General features: G+C 41.9%; 1 protein-coding gene across 11 annotated transcripts in view; it reads left to right on the forward strand.

Moving 5' to 3' along the window:
* The first annotated feature begins 265 nt into the window (after positions 1–265).
* CEP350 (centrosomal protein 350) overlaps positions 266–24006 on the forward strand; it is a 69039-nt gene continuing 45298 nt past the window's right edge. For 4 of the 11 annotated variants that reach the window (XM_074546390.1, XM_014269288.3, XM_014269291.3 and 1 more), the window contains exons 1-11: positions 267–447; positions 10457–10542; positions 12169–12212; positions 13153–13267; positions 13884–14016; positions 15023–15609; positions 16108–16218; positions 18616–18729; positions 21942–22085; positions 22847–23502; positions 23851–23972. In XM_074546390.1, coding sequence (XP_074402491.1) covers positions 10470–10542; positions 12169–12212; positions 13153–13267; positions 13884–14016; positions 15023–15609; positions 16108–16218; positions 18616–18729; positions 21942–22085; positions 22847–23502; positions 23851–23972 — 2099 coding nt within the window. In that variant the 5' untranslated portion in view covers positions 267–447; positions 10457–10469. Of the gene's footprint in view, positions 448–485; positions 629–10456; positions 10543–12168; positions 12213–13152; positions 13268–13883; positions 14017–15022; positions 15610–16107; positions 16219–18615; positions 18730–21941; positions 22086–22846; positions 23503–23850; positions 23973–24006 lie in introns of those variants that run through there. The other 7 variants (XM_074546385.1, XM_074546389.1, XM_074546387.1 and 4 more) reach the window with 4 other exon arrangements.

The raw sequence follows: 24006 nt of genomic DNA on the forward strand, positions 1-24006 counted from the left end.
AATGCCAGCATCAGCGCTGGGTTTAATTAGCCCTGCCAAGTCCTGGCCTTGCACCAACACGCAGGGCTCTGCATAAGGAACGCGAGGGGACTGCCCCGGCAGGTCAGGCCTGTACAACTGTGAGGGGAACAAGACAAGCTCCGAGGGAAATCCCGGAGAACGACGGAGGGCAGGGCAGGGCGACCGCGCCGCACCCAACATGGCGGCGGGCGCTGAGGGGGCCCGGCGGGCCGGCGCCATGCTGGGAAGGTCGGCGGCCGGCGGGCCGGTTCTCGCGAGAGTTCCCGATGCGCCGCCGCCGCCGCCGCTCCGTGTCAGTTGCGGGCCGGTAATGGCGGCGCTGAGCCGCCGCTGACGGGCCGCGCACCGGGCTCGGGCCGCCCTCCCTCCGCCCGCCCTCCGCGGGATGTGCCGCGACCTGCCGCCGGCGCAGCGGGCGTCCACCAGGTGAGGAGGCGGCGGGAGCGGCCCGCGCCGCCGCCCCAGGCCGCGCTCGGCCGGCGGTGCCGCCCCGCCGGGGCGTCGGGCGAGGTGGGGCCGGGGCGGGCCCGGCCCGAGGAGCTGCCGGCTGTCACTTGGCTCGGCCGCTCCGCCCGGCTCCGGCGTTTCCGCGGCATCCGCTTCCCCCGTTAAGTGTCTTTCTTTTTCTAGTTTTAATTTGTTTTCCGCTGCTTGGCGTACCGGGGGGTGGCGGGTGAACGGAGAAGATTGGGGTGCTCCGTTTCGCTGTTGTCTTTTCGCGTTGTGGGGGAAACCACCGATCCCGGGTGTTTCCGCGGACAAACAGAACCGCAGCCCGGGGTGGCCCCGCTGCCCTCGGAGCCTCCCCGAGCACCGGGAGGGCGCTTTTAAAGTTTAAATGTGCGCTTTGCTAAATGCGTGTGCCGTGCCAGGGCGTCCTGCCCCGGCATTGCGGCATCGCTCGGTGTGTGCCCGCTCAAAGTCCTGCTGACATCCCCGGCAGCAGCTGCCCCGAGCGCTCTCGGACTCCATCGCTGCCATTCTCTGTGCCTCTCGGAGGCAGAGAGGCTTCCAGACGGGTATGACTGGCTTGGTTTGTTGGCTTTTGGGTTTTTTTCCCCTGTGGATGCAGTTTTGGGTGGTGTATTGCCTGCTGTCGGTGTAGGTTTGGTGGAATCGTTGGGGCGGTCAGGCACTGGAATAGGTTGCCCAGGGAGGTGGTGGAGTTACCATCCTCAGAGGTGATCTTAAAGGTGTCTTCCAGCCTTGACGATTTTCTGATTCTCTGATTGTTTGTGTCTCTGGGTGTAAGCTGTAGCTCAGCAGCTGAGCATCTCCTGGCACGTTGAGTAAGTTTGCAGGTAGAGGTTTGTCTGTCAAACAGCTTCATTGTGTAGATGAGCAATCCATTGTCTTGAAATTGAAAATTTAACACTTGACTGATCGGTTCTGGAGGGAGGGGGGCTTTGTCATCTTAAGCTGCTTCAGCTGTTCTCCGGATTTGAAAACTCAAAGTACAGTGACCAGAAGTGTTTGTGGGACCGACGCGTGGAGCTGTAAGTGATTCACAGCTTTGCCTGCAAGTTCTCAGTGTTCAGTCGGGCTGTCTGCACCGACGGGCTAAGTTTTGCTGTCTTCGCTATAGTTCTGGTTGCTGCAACAGTTTCATTAGGTAATGCTTGAGATAATTAGATACAACTGAGGGTGTGGCCACGTGAACACTGTAAACTGTCGGAGGCTTCGGTTTCTGTGAGTGACGCTATTTAAACAGAAGGTATCCTGCTCCTGCTGAGCAGAGCAGCTTAATTTATGGAGTAATGGAACATTTCTGCAAGGGGTCAGGGCACCGTGGAAATCACCTGCATCCAAAGGAGTGTGGGCAGCATCTGGACAGAGGTGATTGTGCCCCTCTGGTCCTCTCTCACGAAACCTCACCTGGGGAGCTGTGTACAGCTCAGGTGTCCCCAGCGCAGGAAGGACATGGAGCTGCTGGAGCAGGTCCAGGGGAGGCCACAAAGTTGGTAAGAGAACTGGAGCACCTCTCCTGTGAAGACAGGCTGAGAAGATTGCATGGAGACCTCACAGCATGCTCAGTGTCTGAAGGGACCTACAGTGAAACCAGAGGGACTCTTTGTTGGCAGCTATGGAGGTGGGACAAGAGGGAATTGCTTCAAACTGAGAGACTGGGTTTAGCTTAGGCACTGGGAAGAAATTCTGCCCTGTGAGGGTGGTGAGGGGGCACAGAGCTCACAGAGCTGTGGCTGCCCCTTCTCTGGAAGTGTTCCAGACTGGATTGGATGGGGCTTGGAGGAACCTGGGATAGCAGAACGTGTCCATGGGCAGGAGTTGGAACTAAATGATCTTCAAAGTCCCTTCCAACTCAAACCATTGTAGGATGCTGGGTTGCTGATTGGCATGGATCACCTTGCAGGCTGCCTAGGCTGGGTGTGGTGGTGACTGAGAGAAAGTGATTTTAAAATTATGAGCATCTCGTTTGCGTGGGTTTGTTTTACTAAGCTTTGGTGCATGGCTGAGGTTTGAACACTGTCCTGATAAACCAGTCCCAATGTGGATCATGTCTTTTCTTTCTTGAAATAACTTTGTTGGCAATTTCTGTCACCACAGCATAAGCATCCCTTAAATGGATAAGGATCTAATCTTGGAGTTGCTACATCTGTACTGAAGGTTTTGTTCACTTGGATGTGATGAACTTGGTGTCTCCTTTCACCCCTCTACCAGACATACAGCTGCTTTCTGCTAAAAAAGTTTCCTTGTATCAAGCAGACTTGTGGATAAAGTCATTAATGGGTTTAGTCCCATTGACTTAAAGTGCTCAGACAAGGCTGCAGTGCAATTAATGTGATTCCAGTTAGGTTTGAAATCAGGAGAGTCAGTGCACACAGCACTGGATCTATTCTGTGTTACCATCTCTGGGAGGTGGGTGAAGCTGCACAACATAACATGAATGGTGCTGCTGCTTCTTTCCTCCCACTTTGACTGTCCTGGCAGCAACCTGATAAACTGAAAGAAAAGTCACTATAAAAGAAAAATTATTATTTTGCTGCCAGTTTAGTGAGTTGAACTGTGATGCAGTCAGGTGAGCATTGCATCTATGACAGAGTGACACGATTGCTAGAGAAAGTAGCAAGGAATATTTGGATTCCTTCATCACTGTGGAGCTGCTAAATCTGCTCAAGTCCACCTTGAAAACTGACATCAGAGAGCCACCTTTTTATCAGTACAGCAGAACTGTTTAACTCTGCTATTGATGAACTTAAACTAATTCATGCTGTTCAAATCAATATGAGTGTTAATAGAAGATCAGGTGTAGTGATACAGTAATGAAAACAGAAGGACTTTGGTGGTTGAGTGCACAAAGAAAACTTTCCCAGTGCTGTCAATATATTAAGCATGAGGCTGGATTACACCAGAAGTGTAAAATTTATCCATAGATGTAAGTGCTTGGAAGATGGATGTGTATCATTGTGCTAATGATATAATAGGCTTTAATGGAGTGCTCCATTGAGAATAAAATTACTTGTATGCCTAAGTGTGAAACCTTTGTCAATATGCTAGAGAAAGAATGGAGCAAATAAATGAACTAATCAATTATACCAGGTCAATTGAAACTTAGTGAATTCTAACATGAATACTGGCTGGTTTAGCTTCCTAAGAGCACTTCTCAGTGATGGCAGAATTTCTCACTAAGTCACATCCATGGCAAGGCACCAGGTGGAGTTCTCAAACTGAAACAGAAAAACTTTGAAAGGGATGGTGTTATTTAAAGATGAGAAAATATCTTATTGCTACATTTAGCTAGATCAGGAAAAATTCTTTTAGCAGAGTTCTGGTATCTGCGTTTGTAATGCCAGGTCAGAAACAGAACTGGTGGTCACTGTTCAGCTTGTTGGGAGGTTTTTGTGTTTGGGCTGTTCTGACTCCTTGTGTTGTTATTGAGGCACTTCTTAGATGCTCCTTCTGAGTGCAGTTCTGAGCAGAGGCATCAAAGGTGACAAAGTGGCATTTGGAACATTTTCCCTGAGGTTTTCATGCACTTTAGTCTGCTTTGGAAGGAAATAGCAATCATGCTGCAGTTGACTCAGGTGAAGTTGCTTCTGTGCTCATGGTTCTGCTGAGGCATTGGAAGCTGCTGTCCTCAAAATTGGCAGGTCTGGTTCTTGTACCTGGCTGAGGGCATTGCCTGCAAGTTCTTAGAAGGCTCCTTCACAGTGGGGTGTTCCTTGTGAGATGAGACAGAGCTTGAGGAATTTGAGCATATTCTGCGGAATAAATTCTGGATTTATTATGGGCTACAAGAATTGAAACCTTCTAATGTGCAGTTTCTGGTCACTGGAGGTGGAATGAGTGAACAAAGTCTGGTTTTGATGCTGAGGAAGGAAAATGCAGGAGTACTTTATTGGTTCTAGGAACTGGGGCGTTTTCTTCTCTGTCATAAATGCTAAGATCTTTGAAGTCAAAGAAAATACAGAACTTGTGAATGGATAGGCAAAGCCTTGTGTGCATCTCCTTAATAAATGGATGCATTCTCTGTGCCTCTGTGCTCTGATTTCTTCATGAACAATGACTCAAGTTACACTAGCTGTCACAACATTCATTTCAGTGGATTTCCTCAGAGTGCCTCCTGGCACGTGGTGCAGCAGAGGAAGACATTCCATTTCAGTACAACCACTAGTCCCTTTTTAGGGCCAGCTTTATTTTTTTATCACTTCTTCATCACTTTTGCAAGTTGCCACATCTTTTCATAGCAAAAGAATGTGGTAAATGTCCATTCTCATACAGTTGGAAAGAATCAGATCCAGAAATGTTTCATTTATAGAGAAATCTTCACTATAGTTTGGATGCAAATTTAGTAGCTGACTAGTGCCAATGATTTAATCATAGAACTCAGGAAGCATATTTGTGTTTTCTACAGGGTTTTTTTGACATTTGATGGATGTGTGTTTATATCATTTATCTTCCTGGTTAAAAGCTAGAGGTAGTGACACATGCTTTGCAATTTTTTAAATGCTCTTCTCTCTGCAAGTGTGTGCTGTATCTTGATTGCTCTTTTTTTGTACTGCCTTAGTATCCTTAAAGTTTTCTTGTTATCTAGTTTAAGACAGATCAAATTTTATTTCATTTATTTGACTTATAAAGCTTTTGTTTTCTTTTAATTATTTTCCAAAGTAATGATATTTGGAATGTGAGTTCTTCTGGTATATATACTGCTTGTATTACAAGAGAAAATATTGAATATTATCTAAAATTAGATCACTCAGAGCAGCTCTTTGGGCATTTCATTTGAAAGTTTATTGTATAAATGAGCATTGGGAGAAGGTGGAGGGAGGACCTGCCTCATTCTGCAGGGTCAGCTGTGGATTCTGGAGATGTGGAGCTTTTTGGACAAACATGTCATGTTGTTTGTTGTGCTGGAATTTGTCCTCAGTCCTGAGGAAGGTCAGCACATTGCCTGCATCTGATACCGTTGAAAGGCAAAGTTTGCTCAAAATATGCTCTGGCCAAAGAAAGAATATGTCACTCTTGTACCAAAAAACATTTTTAAAGCCCATATACATAACCAAAACAAGTCTCAGAACAATGCGTTATGGATATTTTTAACTCTCATTTAAGTGAGATAATGCAATATGGTAAGGACTTGGGTTCTGGAAAAACGAGTAGGTTAAGGTTATTTTTATTCCAGACTCAAGCATATCATAATAAATTGTGTTTTGTGGTATTTGAGAAGACACTGAAAGTGTTCCTGGCATCTTTAAATATAATTTCCATCACTTTCAGTGGACTGAGCAAAACAATTTGTTCAGCTGGGTCTGCCTGTGCACCTTTGTCTGTTCTGCCAGCAGTGCAGAGCTTTAGCTGCACAGACAGGAGCTCCAGAGGGTCTTTTAAGATTCAAAAGTCACCTTTGTATTTATTCATGGAAACTGAAAATGCTTTTGCAAACAGGAGAAAATGATGATTTGTGTGTGTGCCCATTTCCTGCACAGAGCAGTGTGCGCTGTGTGAGGTGTGGGGGCACTGGGACACGCTGGTCAGGGTGCCTTGGAGCTCCTCTGGCAATGAGAGAATGAATGGTTCTTGTTTTGCCCAGTCCCTCTGCTCTCCTCGAGGCAAAGGCAGGAGCAGCTTCCCACATTTGCTCCTGAGACTGATCCCACTGTTCACCAGTGTTTCCACCCCTTCTCATTCTTGCACGGAGGGTGTTGTTTACAGTATGACAGAGGTAAAACCAATAAAGCAAAAAACCAGGCAGAATTCTTTCAGCCTGTACCAGACTCCCTGCTCACTTTGCTTTACCACATAAGCCCATTGACTTTCTGCCTGAATAAGGCAAAGAGGCATAAAGAAAGGAAAAGATTGCTTATTTTATTGGCATTGGTGCATTATTTTTGCTTAAACTGCATAAAATGTTGTCCTTGTGCACTGTGTACTCAGTTTGTAGCAAAATCTGTCACTATGTGGATAAAACATTTGAGAATATCCCAAAGAAGTCAATGTTAATAACTTGTTTCATTCCATACTCATAGCAAACTTTCATATTTCCTTTTGTGCTATCCCTTTCATTTAATATCCCTTGTGTTTTTATAAGAAACAAAGTCTTGAGGAATACTGTTCCCTGTGCATACTTGGTTTTTTCCCCTAAAACCACAAAATATTAGTGAAAACAGCAGTGGGTGATCTCTTGCTCACATTGTCTTCCTTCTCTGAATCTGCACAATTCAGTTTCCTCTCCTCTTCCCTTGATTCAGTGCCATGAGTTTCCTCTTTCCTTTTCTTACCAAGTCTGTGCTACTAAGGAAAAAACCTTACCAAGGATCTTTGAAAAACTTCACAACTGGACCAATACACAAGCTTCTTCTCTTCCTTTTTGCTGCTCTCTGTGCCAGTTCTTTAGAAGTTCATTGCATTTCTCTCACCTTCCTAGCTTTCTCATTCTCTTCCATTTTATATCCTGCTTCTCTCACAATTTTCTTTCTCTTTTACCCAGTCTTGTTTTTAATCTCTTCTACATTTTTATGTATCTTTGCTAAGTATAATCTGCTTTCATATCTCCCACTCTTTTTTTAAATGTTGTGCTCTTAACAATGTTGACCCCTTGATTTGCTGTCTGTTGTACCTTTCAGTGCCATCCTTGGTATGTTTAGTATTAAATGTGTGGATTTCTCATGTTCCTTTCTTACATGCTGGCAGTGGTTTTCTCTTTGTTTTCATTTCCTCCTTTCCGGTGCTTTCTCATGCATTTTCTGATCTGTCAGTTCTCTTCAGTGTCTTCTTGTAGGAGCAGTGTTTGTAGAGGAGAGTGGTTGTCAGGTCCTGTATCCATCCCCCCATGCAGTTTCTTCCAGGAGTTTGCAGTATATTGTTTCCTGTTTGTTTCCTCTTAGGGCCTCATCTGTAGCAGCTCTGCTGTGCCTTCTCTTGTGTACTTTGATTTCTTTTTTGGGCATGTGAATAAAGAATGAGATGGGCACTTGATGTGGGGTTGAAACATCAGAACACAGTGGTGTTTGTATCTTATACAAAAAATACAGTGGTGTTTGTGTCTTATACAAAAAATACAGTGGTGTTTGTATCTTAATGCTGACCCAGGGAGGGGCTGGGCAGGGCAGCCCTGGCTGGGCCTGTGTGGGATGTCTGTGTCTCCCAGGGGGCAATCCCATAGTCATCAGATTATCTGCAGTCTTCCACATTTTTTCCAACAACCTTAAAGTTCTCAAAGCCTTATCCAGCCTGCAGATAACCTTGTGCCATCAGTGCTGTCTTCTCAGAAGTTCTTTGGTGTTTCATCTTTTGAGCTCAGTCTCTTTGTTTAAGGTCAGTTTTAAATAGAGGTGGTGATTTAGTTTAGCAGAACGAGATCTCTTTGAAGCAATCATTTCAGAATGATTTTAGTTTTTATGTATTTTATCTAAAAGTTATTCATGGGACTTTAGGACAACTTCTGTATTGATGGAAAATATCTAATTTTTTGCTTAGAATTATTCTCTGATCAATATTAATTTCAATGTGTTTTAGTATTTACCTGGTCTATTACCCTGCATGCAAGTCCTATAAACAGACATGGTAACTGTCTGGATTTATTTCTTTTTTATTCCCCATCCCTTTTTGTACTCTTGGTAACGTTAAAGAATCTTCTCTGTCTGGTTGAACTTTATGCACAGGCAGGGTATTCCATTGTAAAAGTATTTAAGCTTTTTTTTAGAGGGTGCTGCTTATTCATGTCAGCTATAACAATAGAGAGAAGTTATTTTAGAAGGAATTCAAAGTTTATGGGAATCAACATAATTTATTTGTATGTAGGTTTTGAAAAGCTCATAAATTTCTCCCACCCTTCCAAAGGCTTGGGAGAGGGACACCTAAACCCCAAACCCTCAGAGTTATGATTGCATCAGGACTGGAAATTCTGCAGTGTTGCCTTGCTGAAACTGTAGACAGCTCCAGAGTGCTGGGTTCTGTTCAGCTCAGGTAAAGCACTGGCAGCTTAGAGTGTTAGCAAATTGCTATTAACAAGCAATTTCAGATTGTTTAATCTGGTACTTCTCATATAGATACATAAAGTGTGTTACAATTCTATATCTGCAATTTAGAGTGTTGGGATGAAGGCTATTAACAAGCAATTTCAGATTTTTAATCTGGTACTCCTCATATAGATACATAGAGTGTGTTGCAATTCTACATTTGCATGGCTTCCTAAAATAAACTGTATATATTTGTGCATGTAAAAGAAAAAGAACAATTATAGTCCCTGATTAAGTTTTCTTATCTATACTAATAATTCTAATGATGAAAATGAATCCCTAGTAATTACATGAAGATGGATACTTAATCCTTTAATAGATGTTTGCTTGTCCAGAAGTTATCCAATTAAATTTACATATGGAGTAGGTTTTGTTACATGAGTGTTTGGCCAAGAAACTGATACTGCTATGATCCAGTGTTTTCAGCAGTTCTCTATGGAAAATTCCCTCATTTTTATTAATATTTATTTTCTACATTTCTAGCCCAACAGCTCTTTTCCTCAGTGATGGAGAGGATCAGCTGGATGATTTCCAGGGCAGGGCAGTGCTGTGATTTACAGCAGGAATGATGTGAGGCACAAAGTGCTGTTCTGCAGCAATGAGCTCTTCAGCACCTGTCCTGGAAGCAGAATTTTCTAACTACACTTGGCTTAATGCCCATAACTATTGGATACTTAAAAATTAACACACCCACCTTCTTTTCTAGAATTTCTGAATTATTGTGGACTTGTGTTTCTGTACCTACATATATAAGCTTACATGCCTTTTCTTTACTCTTTCAAACACTTACTTGAACTCATCAAAGAAAGTCACAACTAAAGTTCTTTTGAACACCTGTGTTCTTATTATTGATAGTTTTTCCTGGGGCATAAGAGGAATTTTTTGAGATAACTTACTGCTATAAATACAGGATTTATGACTAAATGTTAGACCAAACTTTACTGCTGGTCACTGTGAGTATCCTTAAAACCATATATGATAAAATTCCTTATCAAAAAATATATGGGCAAAGATCTATTTCAGGAAGTAGTAGATAGTGTTAATTTTGGTCTGCTTTTACCAGAAGATTGATCTTTATATTTGATTGCTTTTTTATGTGGCACACAGTGTAGAGAAGTAAGAGCAAAAGAAATTTTCAGTAATTAAAAAGTAAGGAAAATTACATCTGGGAGTTTGTGAAAGAAGAGAGAGGAAAATGTGCTTTTATGACTCCTTCAGAGGTCTAGAACTTCCTGTGGAATTCTGTGGTCACCTGATTGTTTCTTTCCATAACAGAAGTGTTGTCAGTGTGTTATGAAGACAGCTCAGTAAGCATGTGCTGGGTTCTTTTTTTTATTTGGGTTTTTTTTCCTTTTTTCCTGTATAAAAACTGCTTTGGTGATAGTGGCTGGGACTTCACGCTAATTTTAGATTCACTGTGAGTCTTAAATTCAAAGTTCACAGGAAAGCAATGGTGGCACCAGGCTTGTCTTTTTTCCTGGCTGTGGTGTCCTGCCATGCAGTTTTGCTGTCCCTTTTCCTTTTCCATTCATTCTCTCCCTGGTGGGGTTGATATTTTCCCCAAGCATTTGTAGGTTCAAGCCATGTGGTGCTGTCTCTGTTAGGCCTGTGTGTGCACTATTCCAGTGTGGAATTCTTCACACTTGCTGCAATACTTGTTACTCTGATCTAAATTGCATCGACCTCTGGGCCTCCTTTTATCAAGTTAATGTTTCTTGATGACAGAGAACAAAATCAAACCCTTCTTTATGCATGGAATTAGGTGGTTTCTGCAGGAAGCTGTGACCACATCTGTGATTTCATGCTGATAATCTGACCTTGTTCATGATGAAGGTTTGAAGTCATCAGATGAGGTAGACATTCATCATAATGATCAAGGTTATGTTCTCTTTAGACCAAGACAGATTTGTTTTTACTTTATATCTCTTTGATTCTTACAGGACTCTTTCTTTTTTTAGGTAAATTGACACAATGTGGAGCAGCAAGTCTAATGAGGTGCCTCTACAAAATCCAAGGCATAACCAAAGCAAGGATTCTACCAGAGGTGAGGGTTTTCTCTGGTCTGCTGCCTTGTTTTGGGAGATATTTTGTCAAGAGTTATTTGAAACTTTGGGGAATTGTTCCAGAAAGCATTCTCCTGCCTCAGTTTGGGAGTAAGAGCATGTGTTCTGTGGCTTCCTTTTGCAGATTGCAGTTTTGTACTCTGATCTCTGGAGTATTTGCTGATCTGCATTAGCACTTGCCAGCCTGGGATATGGTTGCCAAGATGGCACAAAGACAGATTTATTTTTTTTAAGTGCTGTAGAGGAGGAGCAGTGCAGGAGCAGAAATTGGGAACTGTTTTTACTTTATATCTTGAAGGAAATGAGGAAGGGCCTCTGCCAGTTGCTCAGTTCCAGAGTGGTGAAGACACTTGAAAAGCAACAGTGCATCTCTGCTAGGATGAGTTTTACAGCACTTTTGTCTCCCTTAGTTGGAGAAATTGTTTAGCTTTTTACTGTTATGATTACTCTAATTTAGGAAAGGAGGGGACAGAAAAATTTGAACATGACAGTACTTCCCTGAAAAAAACCTTCCCAGAAAGGAAGAAAGGTCTTGTCTGTAGAGCAGCTGAGTGGCGTGCTAAGCCTGTGCTTCGAGGTCAATCATATGATCTCCAGTGTGGCAAAACTGGACTCCAGAAGTTGTTTTGAAATCAGAGAAAGATTATTATTTTAGCTGTAAGAGAACATTATTGCTGATTATTTCCTGTGGTATATCCAGTTTCTGTTGAAATTGCCTACTTTTTGAAGCTGTACTGTTCTGTGGACAAGAAACACCATCTCTAAAGTCAAAGCAAAGTTGTTTCTGTGCTGCTTCTCTAACCCTTTTCCTTTGTGGTGTTGTGTTTTGCCTGAAATGAAATTGGCAGGTTTTTGCTATGAGAAAAAGATTATTTCTTTCAGCTGTTACTACTACTCTCCATGGTTCTGACATGAGGATGTTGTGTTTTATAAACCATTAGATTGTAAGAACCATTAGGAAACAAAAGAGGGGAACTGAGGAAGTAAATATTTATAGAGGAAAACACTACTACATCCTCCTGAGCTCAATTGCTTATGGAGTAGGTGCTGTCTGTTTAGATTACAAGGCTTGGGTTAGTACCCCCTGCTTGTTCACAAACATTATTTCTGTTTTGTTTGTAGGATGTACAGTTCAGAAAGATTTCTGTTCATAATTCTGCCCTTCGGAGCTTGGGTTTTGAGTAGAGTCTTTCAGTGACCATGTATTCATGCTTAGTTTACTGAAGAAGAAAATGGAAAGGGGAAAAAAAAGGTAGTTAAACTGTAGTATAATAGAAAAATAGAAAGTATTTATGTTGGGGTAGATAACCAGCCTCACTTTATCTAATAAACATCTTCTATTAAATGTGGTGAATTTGATTTCAGGGGTCATCATGCATTCAACCTAACTTAGTAAACTCATAATATGTTACGTTAAATGCTTTATAGCTTTGCTAAGATGAGCCTTGACTGAAAACAGTCTTTCATGGAGGAGATTTACAGGTGGGAACTGTGTTGTGAAAATAACTTGATTAGCAAGAGAATTAAAATTGTTTTGAGGCAACATTTTATTTCATTGTTTTTCATGTACTAATGAGAAATTAATTTCTTTGTTTCTGCCCTGGAAGATCTAACTGCAGCATGGGCTTCTATTTCTCAGACTAAGGCTGCTGTAAGTACTTTTTTTACTTTCTTTTTTGTTCCTTTGGGATTGTTTAGTTTTTTTTTTTTTTTTTTTTTTTTTTTTTTTTTTTTGCTCATTTTCAAATCAGTTAGTGGCTACAAAAGCTTTTACCAAAATATTTTCCTCAGTGATTGTCTCTTCAACAAGCTGTGAATAGCACAAAGCCATTGGAGTATGTAAATGTTGAACATTGCTTTATCTTGGAAAGTTTTCTGCACACAAGGAGAAGCTTTTGCCACAGCAAGCTTAATACCTTTTTATTTAACTAAGTGGGGATGTCACATTTTTCTGAAAACTTGGGAAAATACCTCTCCTCTGCTTACTCAAACCAGTCAGAAACTGGGGCAACACCAGTGTATTTAATAATTTTCCATTCTGAGCATTGCAGTTGCTGTATTTCTGTGGGAATTAACTTAGGTGCATCAGATGATGTAGTAGTGTCTGAAACCTGGCTTCAGTGAGGCCAAGCAGTTTGGGTTTGCACGGAATTCAGCTCTTTCCCATAGCCATGTCCCTCTTTTTTCTCAGTAGCTGAGCATCAGTTTGGGGTTTTACATGTGGAATTTTTGTCATGCTCCATTTATAAGGGAGTATTACAGAATTTTTTCCAAGTGGAATTAATATTTTATTCAGGCCAAGAATTAAGTCTCTGAATGGCATGTTATTAATTTTTTCAAAACAGCCCATTTAAGGGAACAAAACTATGCAACAAAACCTGATTTAGATAATCTTATTAAACAAAACTTAATAGTAGTTTCTGGCCATAAGACCATACAGTTTTGCAATGTCAGCCTTGTGAAGTTGCTCTTGCTTGCAATTTGACTTGTTGTGAAAAAGGAAAAACTTCTTTTGTTTGGGGGGAAATAAAAATATAGCTTAAAAATAGAAAACTGTGTTCTAATTTGCATTATCTATCTTCCAATTGTAGCTACGTCATATAGAGAACAAATTGGAAATAGCTCCCAGCAGCACGGCTGTGTTTGATTCAGTCATGGATGCCAAGAAGCCCACTGCTAGTGCCAGCAGGAAGAGCAGCAGGAAGGGTATGTATTATTGAGGAGAGAATGTGTAAGGCAGCATAAAGCCACTGCATTCTGGGAAAGCTTGGCTTCTCCCTGCCCCCAGCTTCTCTCCTGCCTGTGCTCTTTATTCCTGAAACTCTAATTGCCCAGAAGAAACTGATGTTTCCTTCCCTGAGCTTAGGAAGGTGAGTGTTCTATCCCAGTCTTTTGGTTAGAGGGGGTGACAGGACTTGCCCCACGCAGTGCTTATCCCACTCTGACAGGAAATTTGCTAAATCTGAGGCTTCTGTTATCTGACTTGAAGGAGAGCATTTGCTTATAGGAAATAAGCCCTCATTTTATATCCTAAGAGCATTCTGGTAGTGTGCTACTGAAGAACAGACAGATCGACCTCTAGTGGCAACACAGCCAACTTCAGAGACTTAATTACTTCTAATTAATCTTTAAGCATTATTGTCTCTCTTTAAGTGTGGTCATTGTTTCAAGCACTTCCTGCCTTGCTCCTAGTTGTTGAAATCAGCTTGTTGGAAGAGAGAGCTGCTCAAACCCAAGAAAGACAATGTCAGTGATTCAGCCTCAGGAGCTTTCTCTTTCTGCAGAGAGGGATACATAGAGCATTCTTTGTTTTCTGCTTCAGGTTCCAGGTCCTCCAGCCAAAATAAATCAAGCAAGGAGAAATCCTCACGCAGTCCTCTTCGAGCAACCACGCTGGAGAGCAATGTGAAGAAATGCAGTCGTGTGGAATTCCGTGAGCCATTGGCTTCCTACAGGTCAGTGCTGGGACAGCTGACTATTGAAGAAAAACATGCTCAGATTAGATTTAAGCTAACAATGGTGTTTTTGACACCTCCTCAAAAATTGGTTTGCTTCCTCCCATCACCTACCCACGTGACAGCATGTGTTGTTGAACTTTTTAGTAAATATTCCAAATTTATTTTTTATTTAGTGAATATTAGTTCAAAGTCAACTGTTTTGAAAGGGGGCTGGATCATCAAGTGGTATGGCTGTGCCATTAGCAACCTGATGGTATTTAGTTTCAGTAATAAGAACCAAAAAGACTGTTTCCTTATGCTTTTCCAGCTTTGTTTCATTAGTTCTTCAGCATATGTTCCCAAATGTGTTACCAAGACAGTGTGGAGTATGAGTAGTAGTAGTAGTACTAGAGCTAGTCCTAAAGTCACATTTTTGTGAATGTGAGAAACTCCTATAAGAACAGCTTCTCATGGAACAAGAGTGGTACAGAACACAGAAGGGGCCATAGGACATGATTATTATCCTGATATCTAAGTTTTGGTCTCTTTTTCCATTACTTGAGTCAGCTGTGAGGTGGTCCTCCTTGTTGGCTGTGACAGGGGTCAATTGACCCCTGATTTGGGTCAATTTTTTAAATTGAATAGCTCATGTACTAATGATGCTTCTCTAAGCCTATACTTGTTATTTAAGGCTTTTCTCTTTTAAATTGAAGGGTGATATTACTGCTTGCTGATTTCCTAGTCTTCAATGTTATATATAGTTCTTTTCAGACAGAGAGCGCAACAAATGAAATTTTGAACAGAAGTCTCTCTCTGTTTGATCTGACTCACACTATTAAATATAAGGAGGTCAGACTTTAAAAGAACTTGCCTTTAAGTGGAGCCAGGGTAGAGGGAAATAATTAATTTAGTTGATGAATGTGCTGATTGCTGAGTTTTAGGGTCCTACATTTGTGTGTCTGACGGTGAATTTTCCCCCCTTCTGTTACATCAGGGATTTATATAGTTCTCTGTCTTACCACAGTTCTAGCCAGCTTGAGGCCGAGCAGCTGCTGTCTTGCTTGGAGCTGAGTGAAGCAGAAGGGAAGAGTGAGCTCCCAGCTTGTCTGGCACACGAGCAGGACCAGCAGGATTGGCACAACAGAGCCTTTGACAGCCTCATCCCTTATGCTGCAGACGAGACCGCTATGAGGTACCTCAGTGGCCCACCCACCACCAACACCTTGCAGAGTAATGAGCCTTTTCCTAGGCTGGCAGCACTGTCAAGACTGGAAGAAGAAAAAACCAGTGGCTCCAGGGGAGATGAGAGTAGCACTAGAGCTTCTCAGAGTGTCACATCCCAGGACAGTGAACTGAAAGTGTCTTCCCCTTCTGCCTCGAGTATTTGCAGCGCTCACAGGCTGGAAATCCTGAAGCAGCGGCAGCACGATGCCAAGCTGGAGAAGCTGAAGGAGAGGATCCGAAAGCAGTGGGAGCATTCTGAGGAGCTCAGTGGCAGAGGGCAGCACTTGGGCTATGCTGAGCAGCCTGTCATGGTCACTAACGTGGAGAGCACGGTGACTCCCAAGGTCAGGAAGGTGACAGCTGTGCCTGCTGCTCCATCTTACAGAGGTACGGAGGTGCAGATCCCCTCCCTGCTGGGTGTACAGGCTGAGGGAGCCGAGCTCAATCCACTGAGCAGCATTTCAAATCATGGACCCTCTCTTTGGGCAATCTGAGGCTGCATGGTTTGATCACAGATCACAAGTAAAAAGAAATTCTTGTTAAATTACAGAAGTGGGAATTCCTTTGAAATTTTTCCTGTCTCTTATTAGAATTACTATAAAAAGAATCTTGCTGTATTGCTGTTTGGGTTGATTGCAATATCTTTTTATTGTCTCAGAGCTTATTGAAAAAACTTTTCACAATTTTAATAATCTTTTCCTCACCAATTCTGCTGTTTTTCAACTGCGAGCAAGAGGCATACTGGTATATTGCTTTCTTCTAATTTAGCATTAGATATTCACACGGTTACTTTTTTACTTGGCAGTTTCCCATCCCTTCCACTCTAACAAAGCTGTATTTACATTTAATGGAGTTATTTTCAACTCTTGAATCTTTTGCTTTCAGGGTTCAATCCTGCTGAAACAAGGATTCGCACTCCAGATGGAAAGATCTGGCACGCAGACGAGTTTCGTATTGGTCGGGAGCTTTACAGAGACATTGCACTCCAGTTAAAAGGTGAGCCACAAGCAGAATTGATTAAGCCACAAAACTTTCTCTGAAAGGCAGAGAAATATATTTGGTACATGTCTACAAAGTCATGGGAACAAAAAATGGAAGGAATGGGTGTTGAATATGTTGTAATTCTCTCCACGGGAGGAATAATTTACTGAACGCTAAAACAACAACAAAATTAGTCCTTCTCCCAGTTCTCTCATTCAAGTACTTCTAATAAAAAAACAGTACCGAAAAGAATGCCAAGTAATGGCATTTCTTTGAAACAGGAAAAAAGAAAACTCCGTTAGAATAACTTTTGTTTAATTTTGTTGCTTTTTTATACATGTTGACATGAGTGAGTACAATTTCCTGGTTAAAAGGACAAAACCCACTTTAGGTTTCTGTTTTCAAATGTACTGCTCCAAGACACAATCTTTATTCATCTTCCACTCTGAAAAACTGCAGTACCATTGGCAGCTCTTTTCTTTGCTGAGCTGGAGTGGGATGCCCAAGTGTGCTTTTTTAATTTGCTGGGCTGGTTACAGTGAAGTGCTGTGAGCTTGAATTGCCTCTGACTGATGGAGCTGGGAGAGGGGCAGAGATCAGGTGAATAAAATGGGTGGGAATGGAAAATAAAAACCCCAGAGAACCTCTGGTTTTGGAGTAAGAGCTTACTTGTTAAGAATAACTTTTCTCTTTGCTCAAAACATTTAAGACTGAAGGAAAATGCATTGAGATTTAAATCTGTAGGGATCTGTGTAGTAATAAACCAATTTGTCTTTTTTCCTTGTACAACTTAATAAGTTACCAAGGACTTTTTATGGAATCACTCATAAAAAATACTTCAGAAAGAAGAGATGCTCCTTTCCAGTAAAATTATTTTGCAAATATTTTTGCACTGTTCACATCAGTCTGTGAAATTAATGCCAAATTTCCACAGACTTTTAACTACACTAGCATTCTTATTTTAATTTTGGCAAGCATAACAAGCTGTTTATAGAAATTCAAGTTTTTAAAAAAAGCTTTGTTGAAGAGATCCAATTAAAAGGCATTTGGATCATGTGTCCAGTGCCTACAAAAGGAAGGAGCTGTGTGTGTGTTGATCCACACTTCTGTCCTGATACCATGTGTAGAACAGCTGTTGTGGAACATGTCTCCTTTCTGAGCTGAAAAGATTATACTGAATATCTGATTGCTAGTAAACAAATGCTGGTGCTACACATAATATGTACTGTAAATGTATTTTTAGGTTGTCAGATTATCTACCCATGTGTTACTTCTGTATTAAATTTACACCATGTGGTGTTTTGGGTGTGTACAGTCAGTTGTATCAGAACTGTTCTTTGCTCTCTAGTGCTGAAATAATCTCTTATATCTCTAATATCTGCTCTTCTTTCCAAGAAAAAGATTTTTATGTGTAAGCATAGACCATACAGAATGTCTTCATCTTTGTATAGTTAGGCTAAAGGATATTGTGTGGACCCCAAGTTTCCAGTAATTTTGTCTTAAAGTTGTTCAGGATTTGCCATAGTAGAACAAAATTGCTGTAGTAGGAGCAGGGTGGGAAGCAGCCTGTACTTTGCTGGAGTCAGGAAAGGGCTGTTTGCTGCTAAAAGAGGTGAGGAGGATGTTAACTTCCTGCAAATGCAACCACTGAGCCTTGTGGTACTCACTGCATTGATTGTCTTACCTGCTCTTGTTGTCAGCCTTAAAGGCAGCTAGAAAATTTGTGAGGAAAGGGTGTTAAGAGTGAGAAAGACTCTGAAAATTCCATTCTTACAGCTTTGAAATATGACCTCCTGATGCTTCCTATGGACATCCATCAGAGAGTGGATTCACATGAAATTAGGGGCTGCAAATGTTTACATTGGCATCTAAATAAAGTTTATCATCTGTCCATAGAAGGGGTTGCATCCTGATTTTTTTAGGTTATCTGATCCCATTTTTAATGAGTAGGAACCAAAAAGCAGTGGGAACAATGGCCACAGAGTTCCTGATGTGCTGAATGTGCTGTCATGCATTAATGTGGGAGCAGCAGCCCTTGAGTTCAGGAGCTACATGTCCTTGTGGAGCATTAGAGCAGTAACATTTACTGTCTGTAGCAGAAGAGAGCCAACAACTGTTTAATGTAAACTGACAACATTTCTTTTAGTATTGAAAACTAACTTTGTAAATATCTCTACGACCTTGCTGTGGCTTCACTGCCTACCAGGGCATAGGTAAACAGACCTTGATTCAAAATTCTGTGAGGATTTTAAAGTGCTGGACTGGAAGTCATTGATCTGAGTGTATAATCTGGGAAAGTCAGTGAATTCTTTTGTGTTTCTCTGAGTTCTGGTTTTTCAAATGCTGAAATAAGCTTGTTATTCTGTGTTCTCCCTTGTGGGATATCACTTAACAGCTTTTGTTTGTTTTTAGAGGATGCAACAGTGAAAGGAAAATCTAGTGAGCGAAACAAAGAGAAGAAATCTACAAGACCAGTGCGGAAAGTGCAAAAACTGACACGATTGTCAAGTCCAGAGTCCAAACAAGGTGACTATTTCTGCTGTGGAGGGAGGATTGTTACATGTCCCTCAGAGATGAGTTTTGTCTCAAGAAAGAAAAACAGAAGTGCATTTCTTTAAAAGCCTTCTTAGATGTGTGACAGTGCTGTTGTAGTGAGTTTGTACACTGTGCTGCATTGGGGGTTGTGTGTGGTTTTGTTGTTGGCACCTTTTTTGTGGTTTATTTTAATTTTTTGCCTTTCCACTTGCTGTGTGCAGCTTGAGGAAGGTGCTGCAGAGTGTGAGTTTCTTGTGGGGAGAGGTATCCTCAGGTATGTGTCAGGGTTGTGTGGACAAAAAGAAGCAGTAGCTCTGCCCTGGATCCTGTCTGTGTCTGGGCTGTGATGAAGGTGGTTAAAGCCTGAGCCATGGCTCATGGCTAAAATCAGTGCCAGTGGCACTTGCTGAGTTGCTTTCCTGTCAGGTGAGGAGGGGCTGCTGTCAGAGGTGTTCTCTGGGATGGTTTCTCAGTGGGGAAGCAGAGAGCAGGATGCTCCTGGTTTTTCTCTGGTTATTGTTCCCATAGTTATTGCTATTCTGCACCTTCAGTTCTGGCTTAACCCACTCCTGGCTTTTTCAGTTGGAGAAATAATGTAAGCACACATTCCCTGAGTAGCCTTCCAAATCTTGGTATTTTTAAATAAATGTTTATTTCTTTTACCAACTGATAATTTTTTTTCCCCACTGTTGTCTGACAATTCCACTGATTGTTAAATACAATTTAAATTTAATTATTTACAGAAGATGATGCAAGCAGGTTTCTGTAGAGCAGTACCTTATAGAAGAAAATGAAATTAAACATGTGGAATTCTGACAGTGCTTCTTAGTTTCCTAGTAGTGTGAATCTTTGATAGTGGCAGCAAAAGAATTAGGAGGACTTGCAGATATGTTTCATAGTTGGTTTTAGTTTTCTTATAAAGTGAGTAGCTATGGTTGCAATCACACACCGAGCAATTTCTTTTCTTTAAATATATTCAAGTTAAGGCACCTTTTGAACCCCTCTTAAGGTATTCTGTTTTTCCTTATGTACAGTGACCCATAATCTGTAAACATTTTGTAGAAATAAAAAGCAGCTTTAAAAATTATTACAAAGGATTTTTAGGGAGTGAATATGTGCTTCTGCATGCTCTAAATCCTGCCTGTGAATATTTTTGGTAAGGAATAATAATGCTTCAAGTGATAAGCGTGGATTTACTCCCTCCTGTGCTGATCAATCCCTACCTAAGGAATCACATTCAGCTGTCTTGTGTGTTTATGACAGTTCCAAGTGAGAGAGCAGCACAGGACAGCCCCAGCAATCCCACCCTGTGCCTGAGAGCATTGTCCAAACCCTTCTTGAGCTCCATCAGTCTTGGGACTGTGACCAGTTCCCTGGGGAGCCGGTTCAGTGCCCAAACCCCCTGTGAATGAAGAATCTTTTCCTAATATCCAACCTAACCCTCTCCTGACCCAACTTCAGGCCATTCCCTCAGGTCCTGTCACTGGTTACCATGGAGGGGAGATCAGTTCCCACCCCTCTGCTTTCCCTTGTGAGGAAATCCTCTCTGCCTTCGAGGGAGCCAACAGCTGTAAGCTCCAGCCCCTCCATTATGTACAAAGCCAACTGCTGTTATAATGGATTAAATCCATGGAAGATGATGGCCTGAAATCCCTGGAAGACAAGAACCAGCTCCAAGTGTCGTGTCCATGCTGGTCCATCCTCCTCCAGTCCCTGCAGTAGGAAAGTGCTTACGTGGCCAAGGCTATGAATAGCCATGGCTCATGTTCTGCCCCCTTGGCATGTTTGAGTTAAACAGGGACTGGAGATGGAAGGTGACACTGCACCCTGGCTCTTTAAACACACACAGAACTAAGTGAGAACAGTGAATTCTGCAGAGAGCCCCTTTGGCTGATGCCTCTGTTTCAGAGAGGCTTGTAGTGACATGTTTCAAGTGACAGCTCTTTTTTATAAAATACTTGGCTAATTTACAATGCAGGCAAGGAGTTCTGCTAGCAAAGGGTTGAGTAGTGGGCTGCAGACTTCTAGGTTAAAATAACAACAAGAAAAGGGCTTGGAAACTGAGGACTGGGATTGCCAAAACAATTATTCTGCTGTGCTGGATTTCACTTGACATTGTTGGTATCCTGTCTCAAAGTGCTCTTGGGCCCAGTACAGTGCCTTTTTTGTGTGGCTGTGGTGATCTCATGCTGCAGTCCTGGGTTTCTTTAGGCAGAACACTTGGAGGTAGAGCCTGAAATGGAATTGTTAAAAATCAACTGCAAATTATATATTCAAGTTAGGTGCTTTTCTGGCAATTAATACCCCTGAAAGGTCTGATTAATTTACAGATCATTAATTATGTGAATTACCTAAATAAATTTTCTTTTTTATACTGTGTTTTTCTCCAAAGCCATTTTCAGGTCATTATTAAAAATAAAAAAAAAAAATTAGTATTGAAGTTAGTGTGTTGAAAAACCTATCATTTAATCTACCCAATATTAGGTAAAGATGCCACCATCACCAGTTGTTATAATTTAATTATATGTAGGATGATAAAATAATCCTAGAACATTTTGATTGGGTTTCTGTCACCTGCAAGGTATTTTGTCCTTGAATTAAGTATCAACTTATAGAGTTTATTCTTAACTGTTTTCAGTGCTGGAACAGAAGTCCCAGCTAAGGGACAGTGAGTTAGCATTGGTGTAAAATATCTGCTGTTTGATATTTTTTAACCTCCTCACAAGACATATATCTCACCAATTATCTGTAAAAGCCTTTCAAGTAGTTTTGGGGTTTTTTTCCAGAGTTTTAGCTAATATTGTTTTGATAGGAAGCTTAAGGGATTTTAATAACTCACCTTTATTACTGTTCCTCTCATTACAGCAATTTAGCTGCTTTTATGTTTTTATTTCTTATTTTCCATATTTCAGTGGTGGTGAACAGCTCTAGAAATATTACCCCTGTCCCTATAATGTTTGTTTGTATATTTGATACCTGCATAACTCACTCTTCTCTTTAAAATCAGTTTTTGTAGGGCTTTAATGTGCTGCAGTGTGTTTTGGGTGTTACTCTGGGACATTCTGGCTGTTTGTGTAACTGCAGCTGTACCACTAATGCAGAATTAAATGGTACAGAAATGATGAATGGCTGCAATGATGCTTCTTTCTGATACCCTGGCAAATCCTCTGGAGCTTGGCTTTTATTTATTCTTTATTTTGAAGGTGGAAGCTATGTGATAAGTGCATCCTCCTGGCGGGAGGGACAAAAGCTGGTAAAAAAGATCCTGGGTCCAGCTCCCAGAATAGAACAGGACAGAAGAGCTGTATCCAGTGACAGAACAGGCCGAGAGAGAGCTGCCAAGTCTGGTGAGTTGTTCTTTTATCACTGGACTTACTTCATGTTTCTTTATTATATAACACTGCATGTCTGCAGACTAGAGCAGACTTCTGAGATAGGAGTTTCTTATCAAAATTGCTCCTATTTTTAACCTGGAATTTGAGGGAGGCGGGGGGAAAATTTTGCTCACAACCATGCACAAACTCTGTTCCTGTGTGCATTATGGACATTTTTGGTGTCATGGCCCCTGCACATGGGACTTGAGGGGTGATATGTGCTGCAGGGGTGCTTGGGGTATCTGGAAAAGATGAGATAAAAGCTGCAACTAAAAACATGGACCACCTGCAATCTGTCTTTGGTTCTTGAAACCAGTAGGGAAAGGAATGGGTAGATGGCCAGATGAATTTTGAAAGTGTGCTGTGCATAACCCATAAGCTGTGGTTAATGGTCCCAGTTTAACAGGGATTGTGGTTCTTCCAGATGCAGTATAATGTCATCCATGGGCATCATAAATATTCATTGATTCCTCCACCAGCCTTTTTCAGAGTTTATCCAGAATCTCAGACAGGACAAATAAGGCATGCTGGGAGCTGCTGTGCTTATGCCTGTGAGGTGGTGAGGCTGGTGAGCGTAGAAAGGGTGTGGGCTCAGTCTGCCACATTCAGATTGTGGCACCAGATGAAGCAAAGACCTCTTCACAGTGAGATCTGCACTTCTCCCTCGTCCTTCTTTTTGCAGCTGTTTCCCAAATTTGATTGTTACCTGACATATTTGACATCTCATTCTTTAGCAGGCTGCATTGGAAGGACAGGTTCTGATTCTAGATTGGATGTTACCCGTAAAAGCTCTTCAAGAAGTTCTGAAAGGTCAAGAAGTAAAGTTCGGTCTGAGACCAATCTGAGAAAACTGGAAGCTGCTCTTCCAGGTGATAACCAAGAAGATCATGCCTCTGTAAACAAGGACTTCCTGCCCGTGGAGATCCGTGGGATTCTTGATGACCTGCAGTTGGATTCCATGAGTACAAAGCAAGAGACAGATGTGGAAAAGCAGAATCAAAAATCTGTTTTGCCCACTCGAACTCTGAGGAGCCACAGTCCAACCAAAAGGAAACCAGACAAGGTAGCAGCCAGTGAGGAGCCTCAGGTGATCTCTAAGAAACGCCACTACGACAGCGATGAGGTTCGGCAGTACATCATCAGGCAGCAGGAGGAGAGGAAGAAGAAGCAGAATGAAGAGAAGAAAGCACAAAAGGAGGCAACAGAGCAGAAGAACAAAAGGCTCCAAGAGCTCTACAGAAAGCAGAAGGAGGCTGTCACTAAAGTGAAGAATGTGCCTCCTCCTGAGCCTTCAGCAGCCAAACGGTTACAGGAAACCTATTCCAAACTCCTGCTGGAAAGAACACTTTTAGAAGAGCCACCTCAGCAGCCTACAGTGCAGGAAGCACAGGTACAGCTGATTCACTCACTTAGAGTCTTGCAGTTGTTTGCAGGAATAGGAGCTCGGATGTTTAGGGAGGCTGGGACTTGTGCTGTTCTGGTGGTTATCAGTTAAGAAAAAAGAACAAATCAAAATGTGTAGCTTTGCTGAAACAGAGTGATTTCAATGTACAGCCTCTTTGCTAGTGGCTCTTTTTTGGCCCAGCAAGGCCTACTAGAAAGTTGACTGAAAATCATCTTTCTGTTTTAAAGAGAAGCTGAATTCTGGATATTAGCCCTCTAAATTGTAATGAAGCAAGAGCTCCTAAACTCTTACACACTTTTGAAAATGCATTTTTCTGGTTGTCTTCATCTCTAGCCCAGACCTGGTTATCAACCATCTGGGGAATCTGACAAAGAAAACAAGGCTCAGGAGCGTCCTCCGAGTGCATCCTCCAGCAGCGACATGTCCCTTTCAGAACCACAGCTGCCGCTGCTGAGGTGAGCAGATGGGGCCTTGGGGGAGAGAGCACAG

The sequence above is a fragment of the Zonotrichia albicollis genome, chromosome 8, assembly GCF_047830755.1.
Source record: "Zonotrichia albicollis isolate bZonAlb1 chromosome 8, bZonAlb1.hap1, whole genome shotgun sequence".
NCBI lineage: Eukaryota > Metazoa > Chordata > Aves > Passeriformes > Passerellidae > Zonotrichia > Zonotrichia albicollis.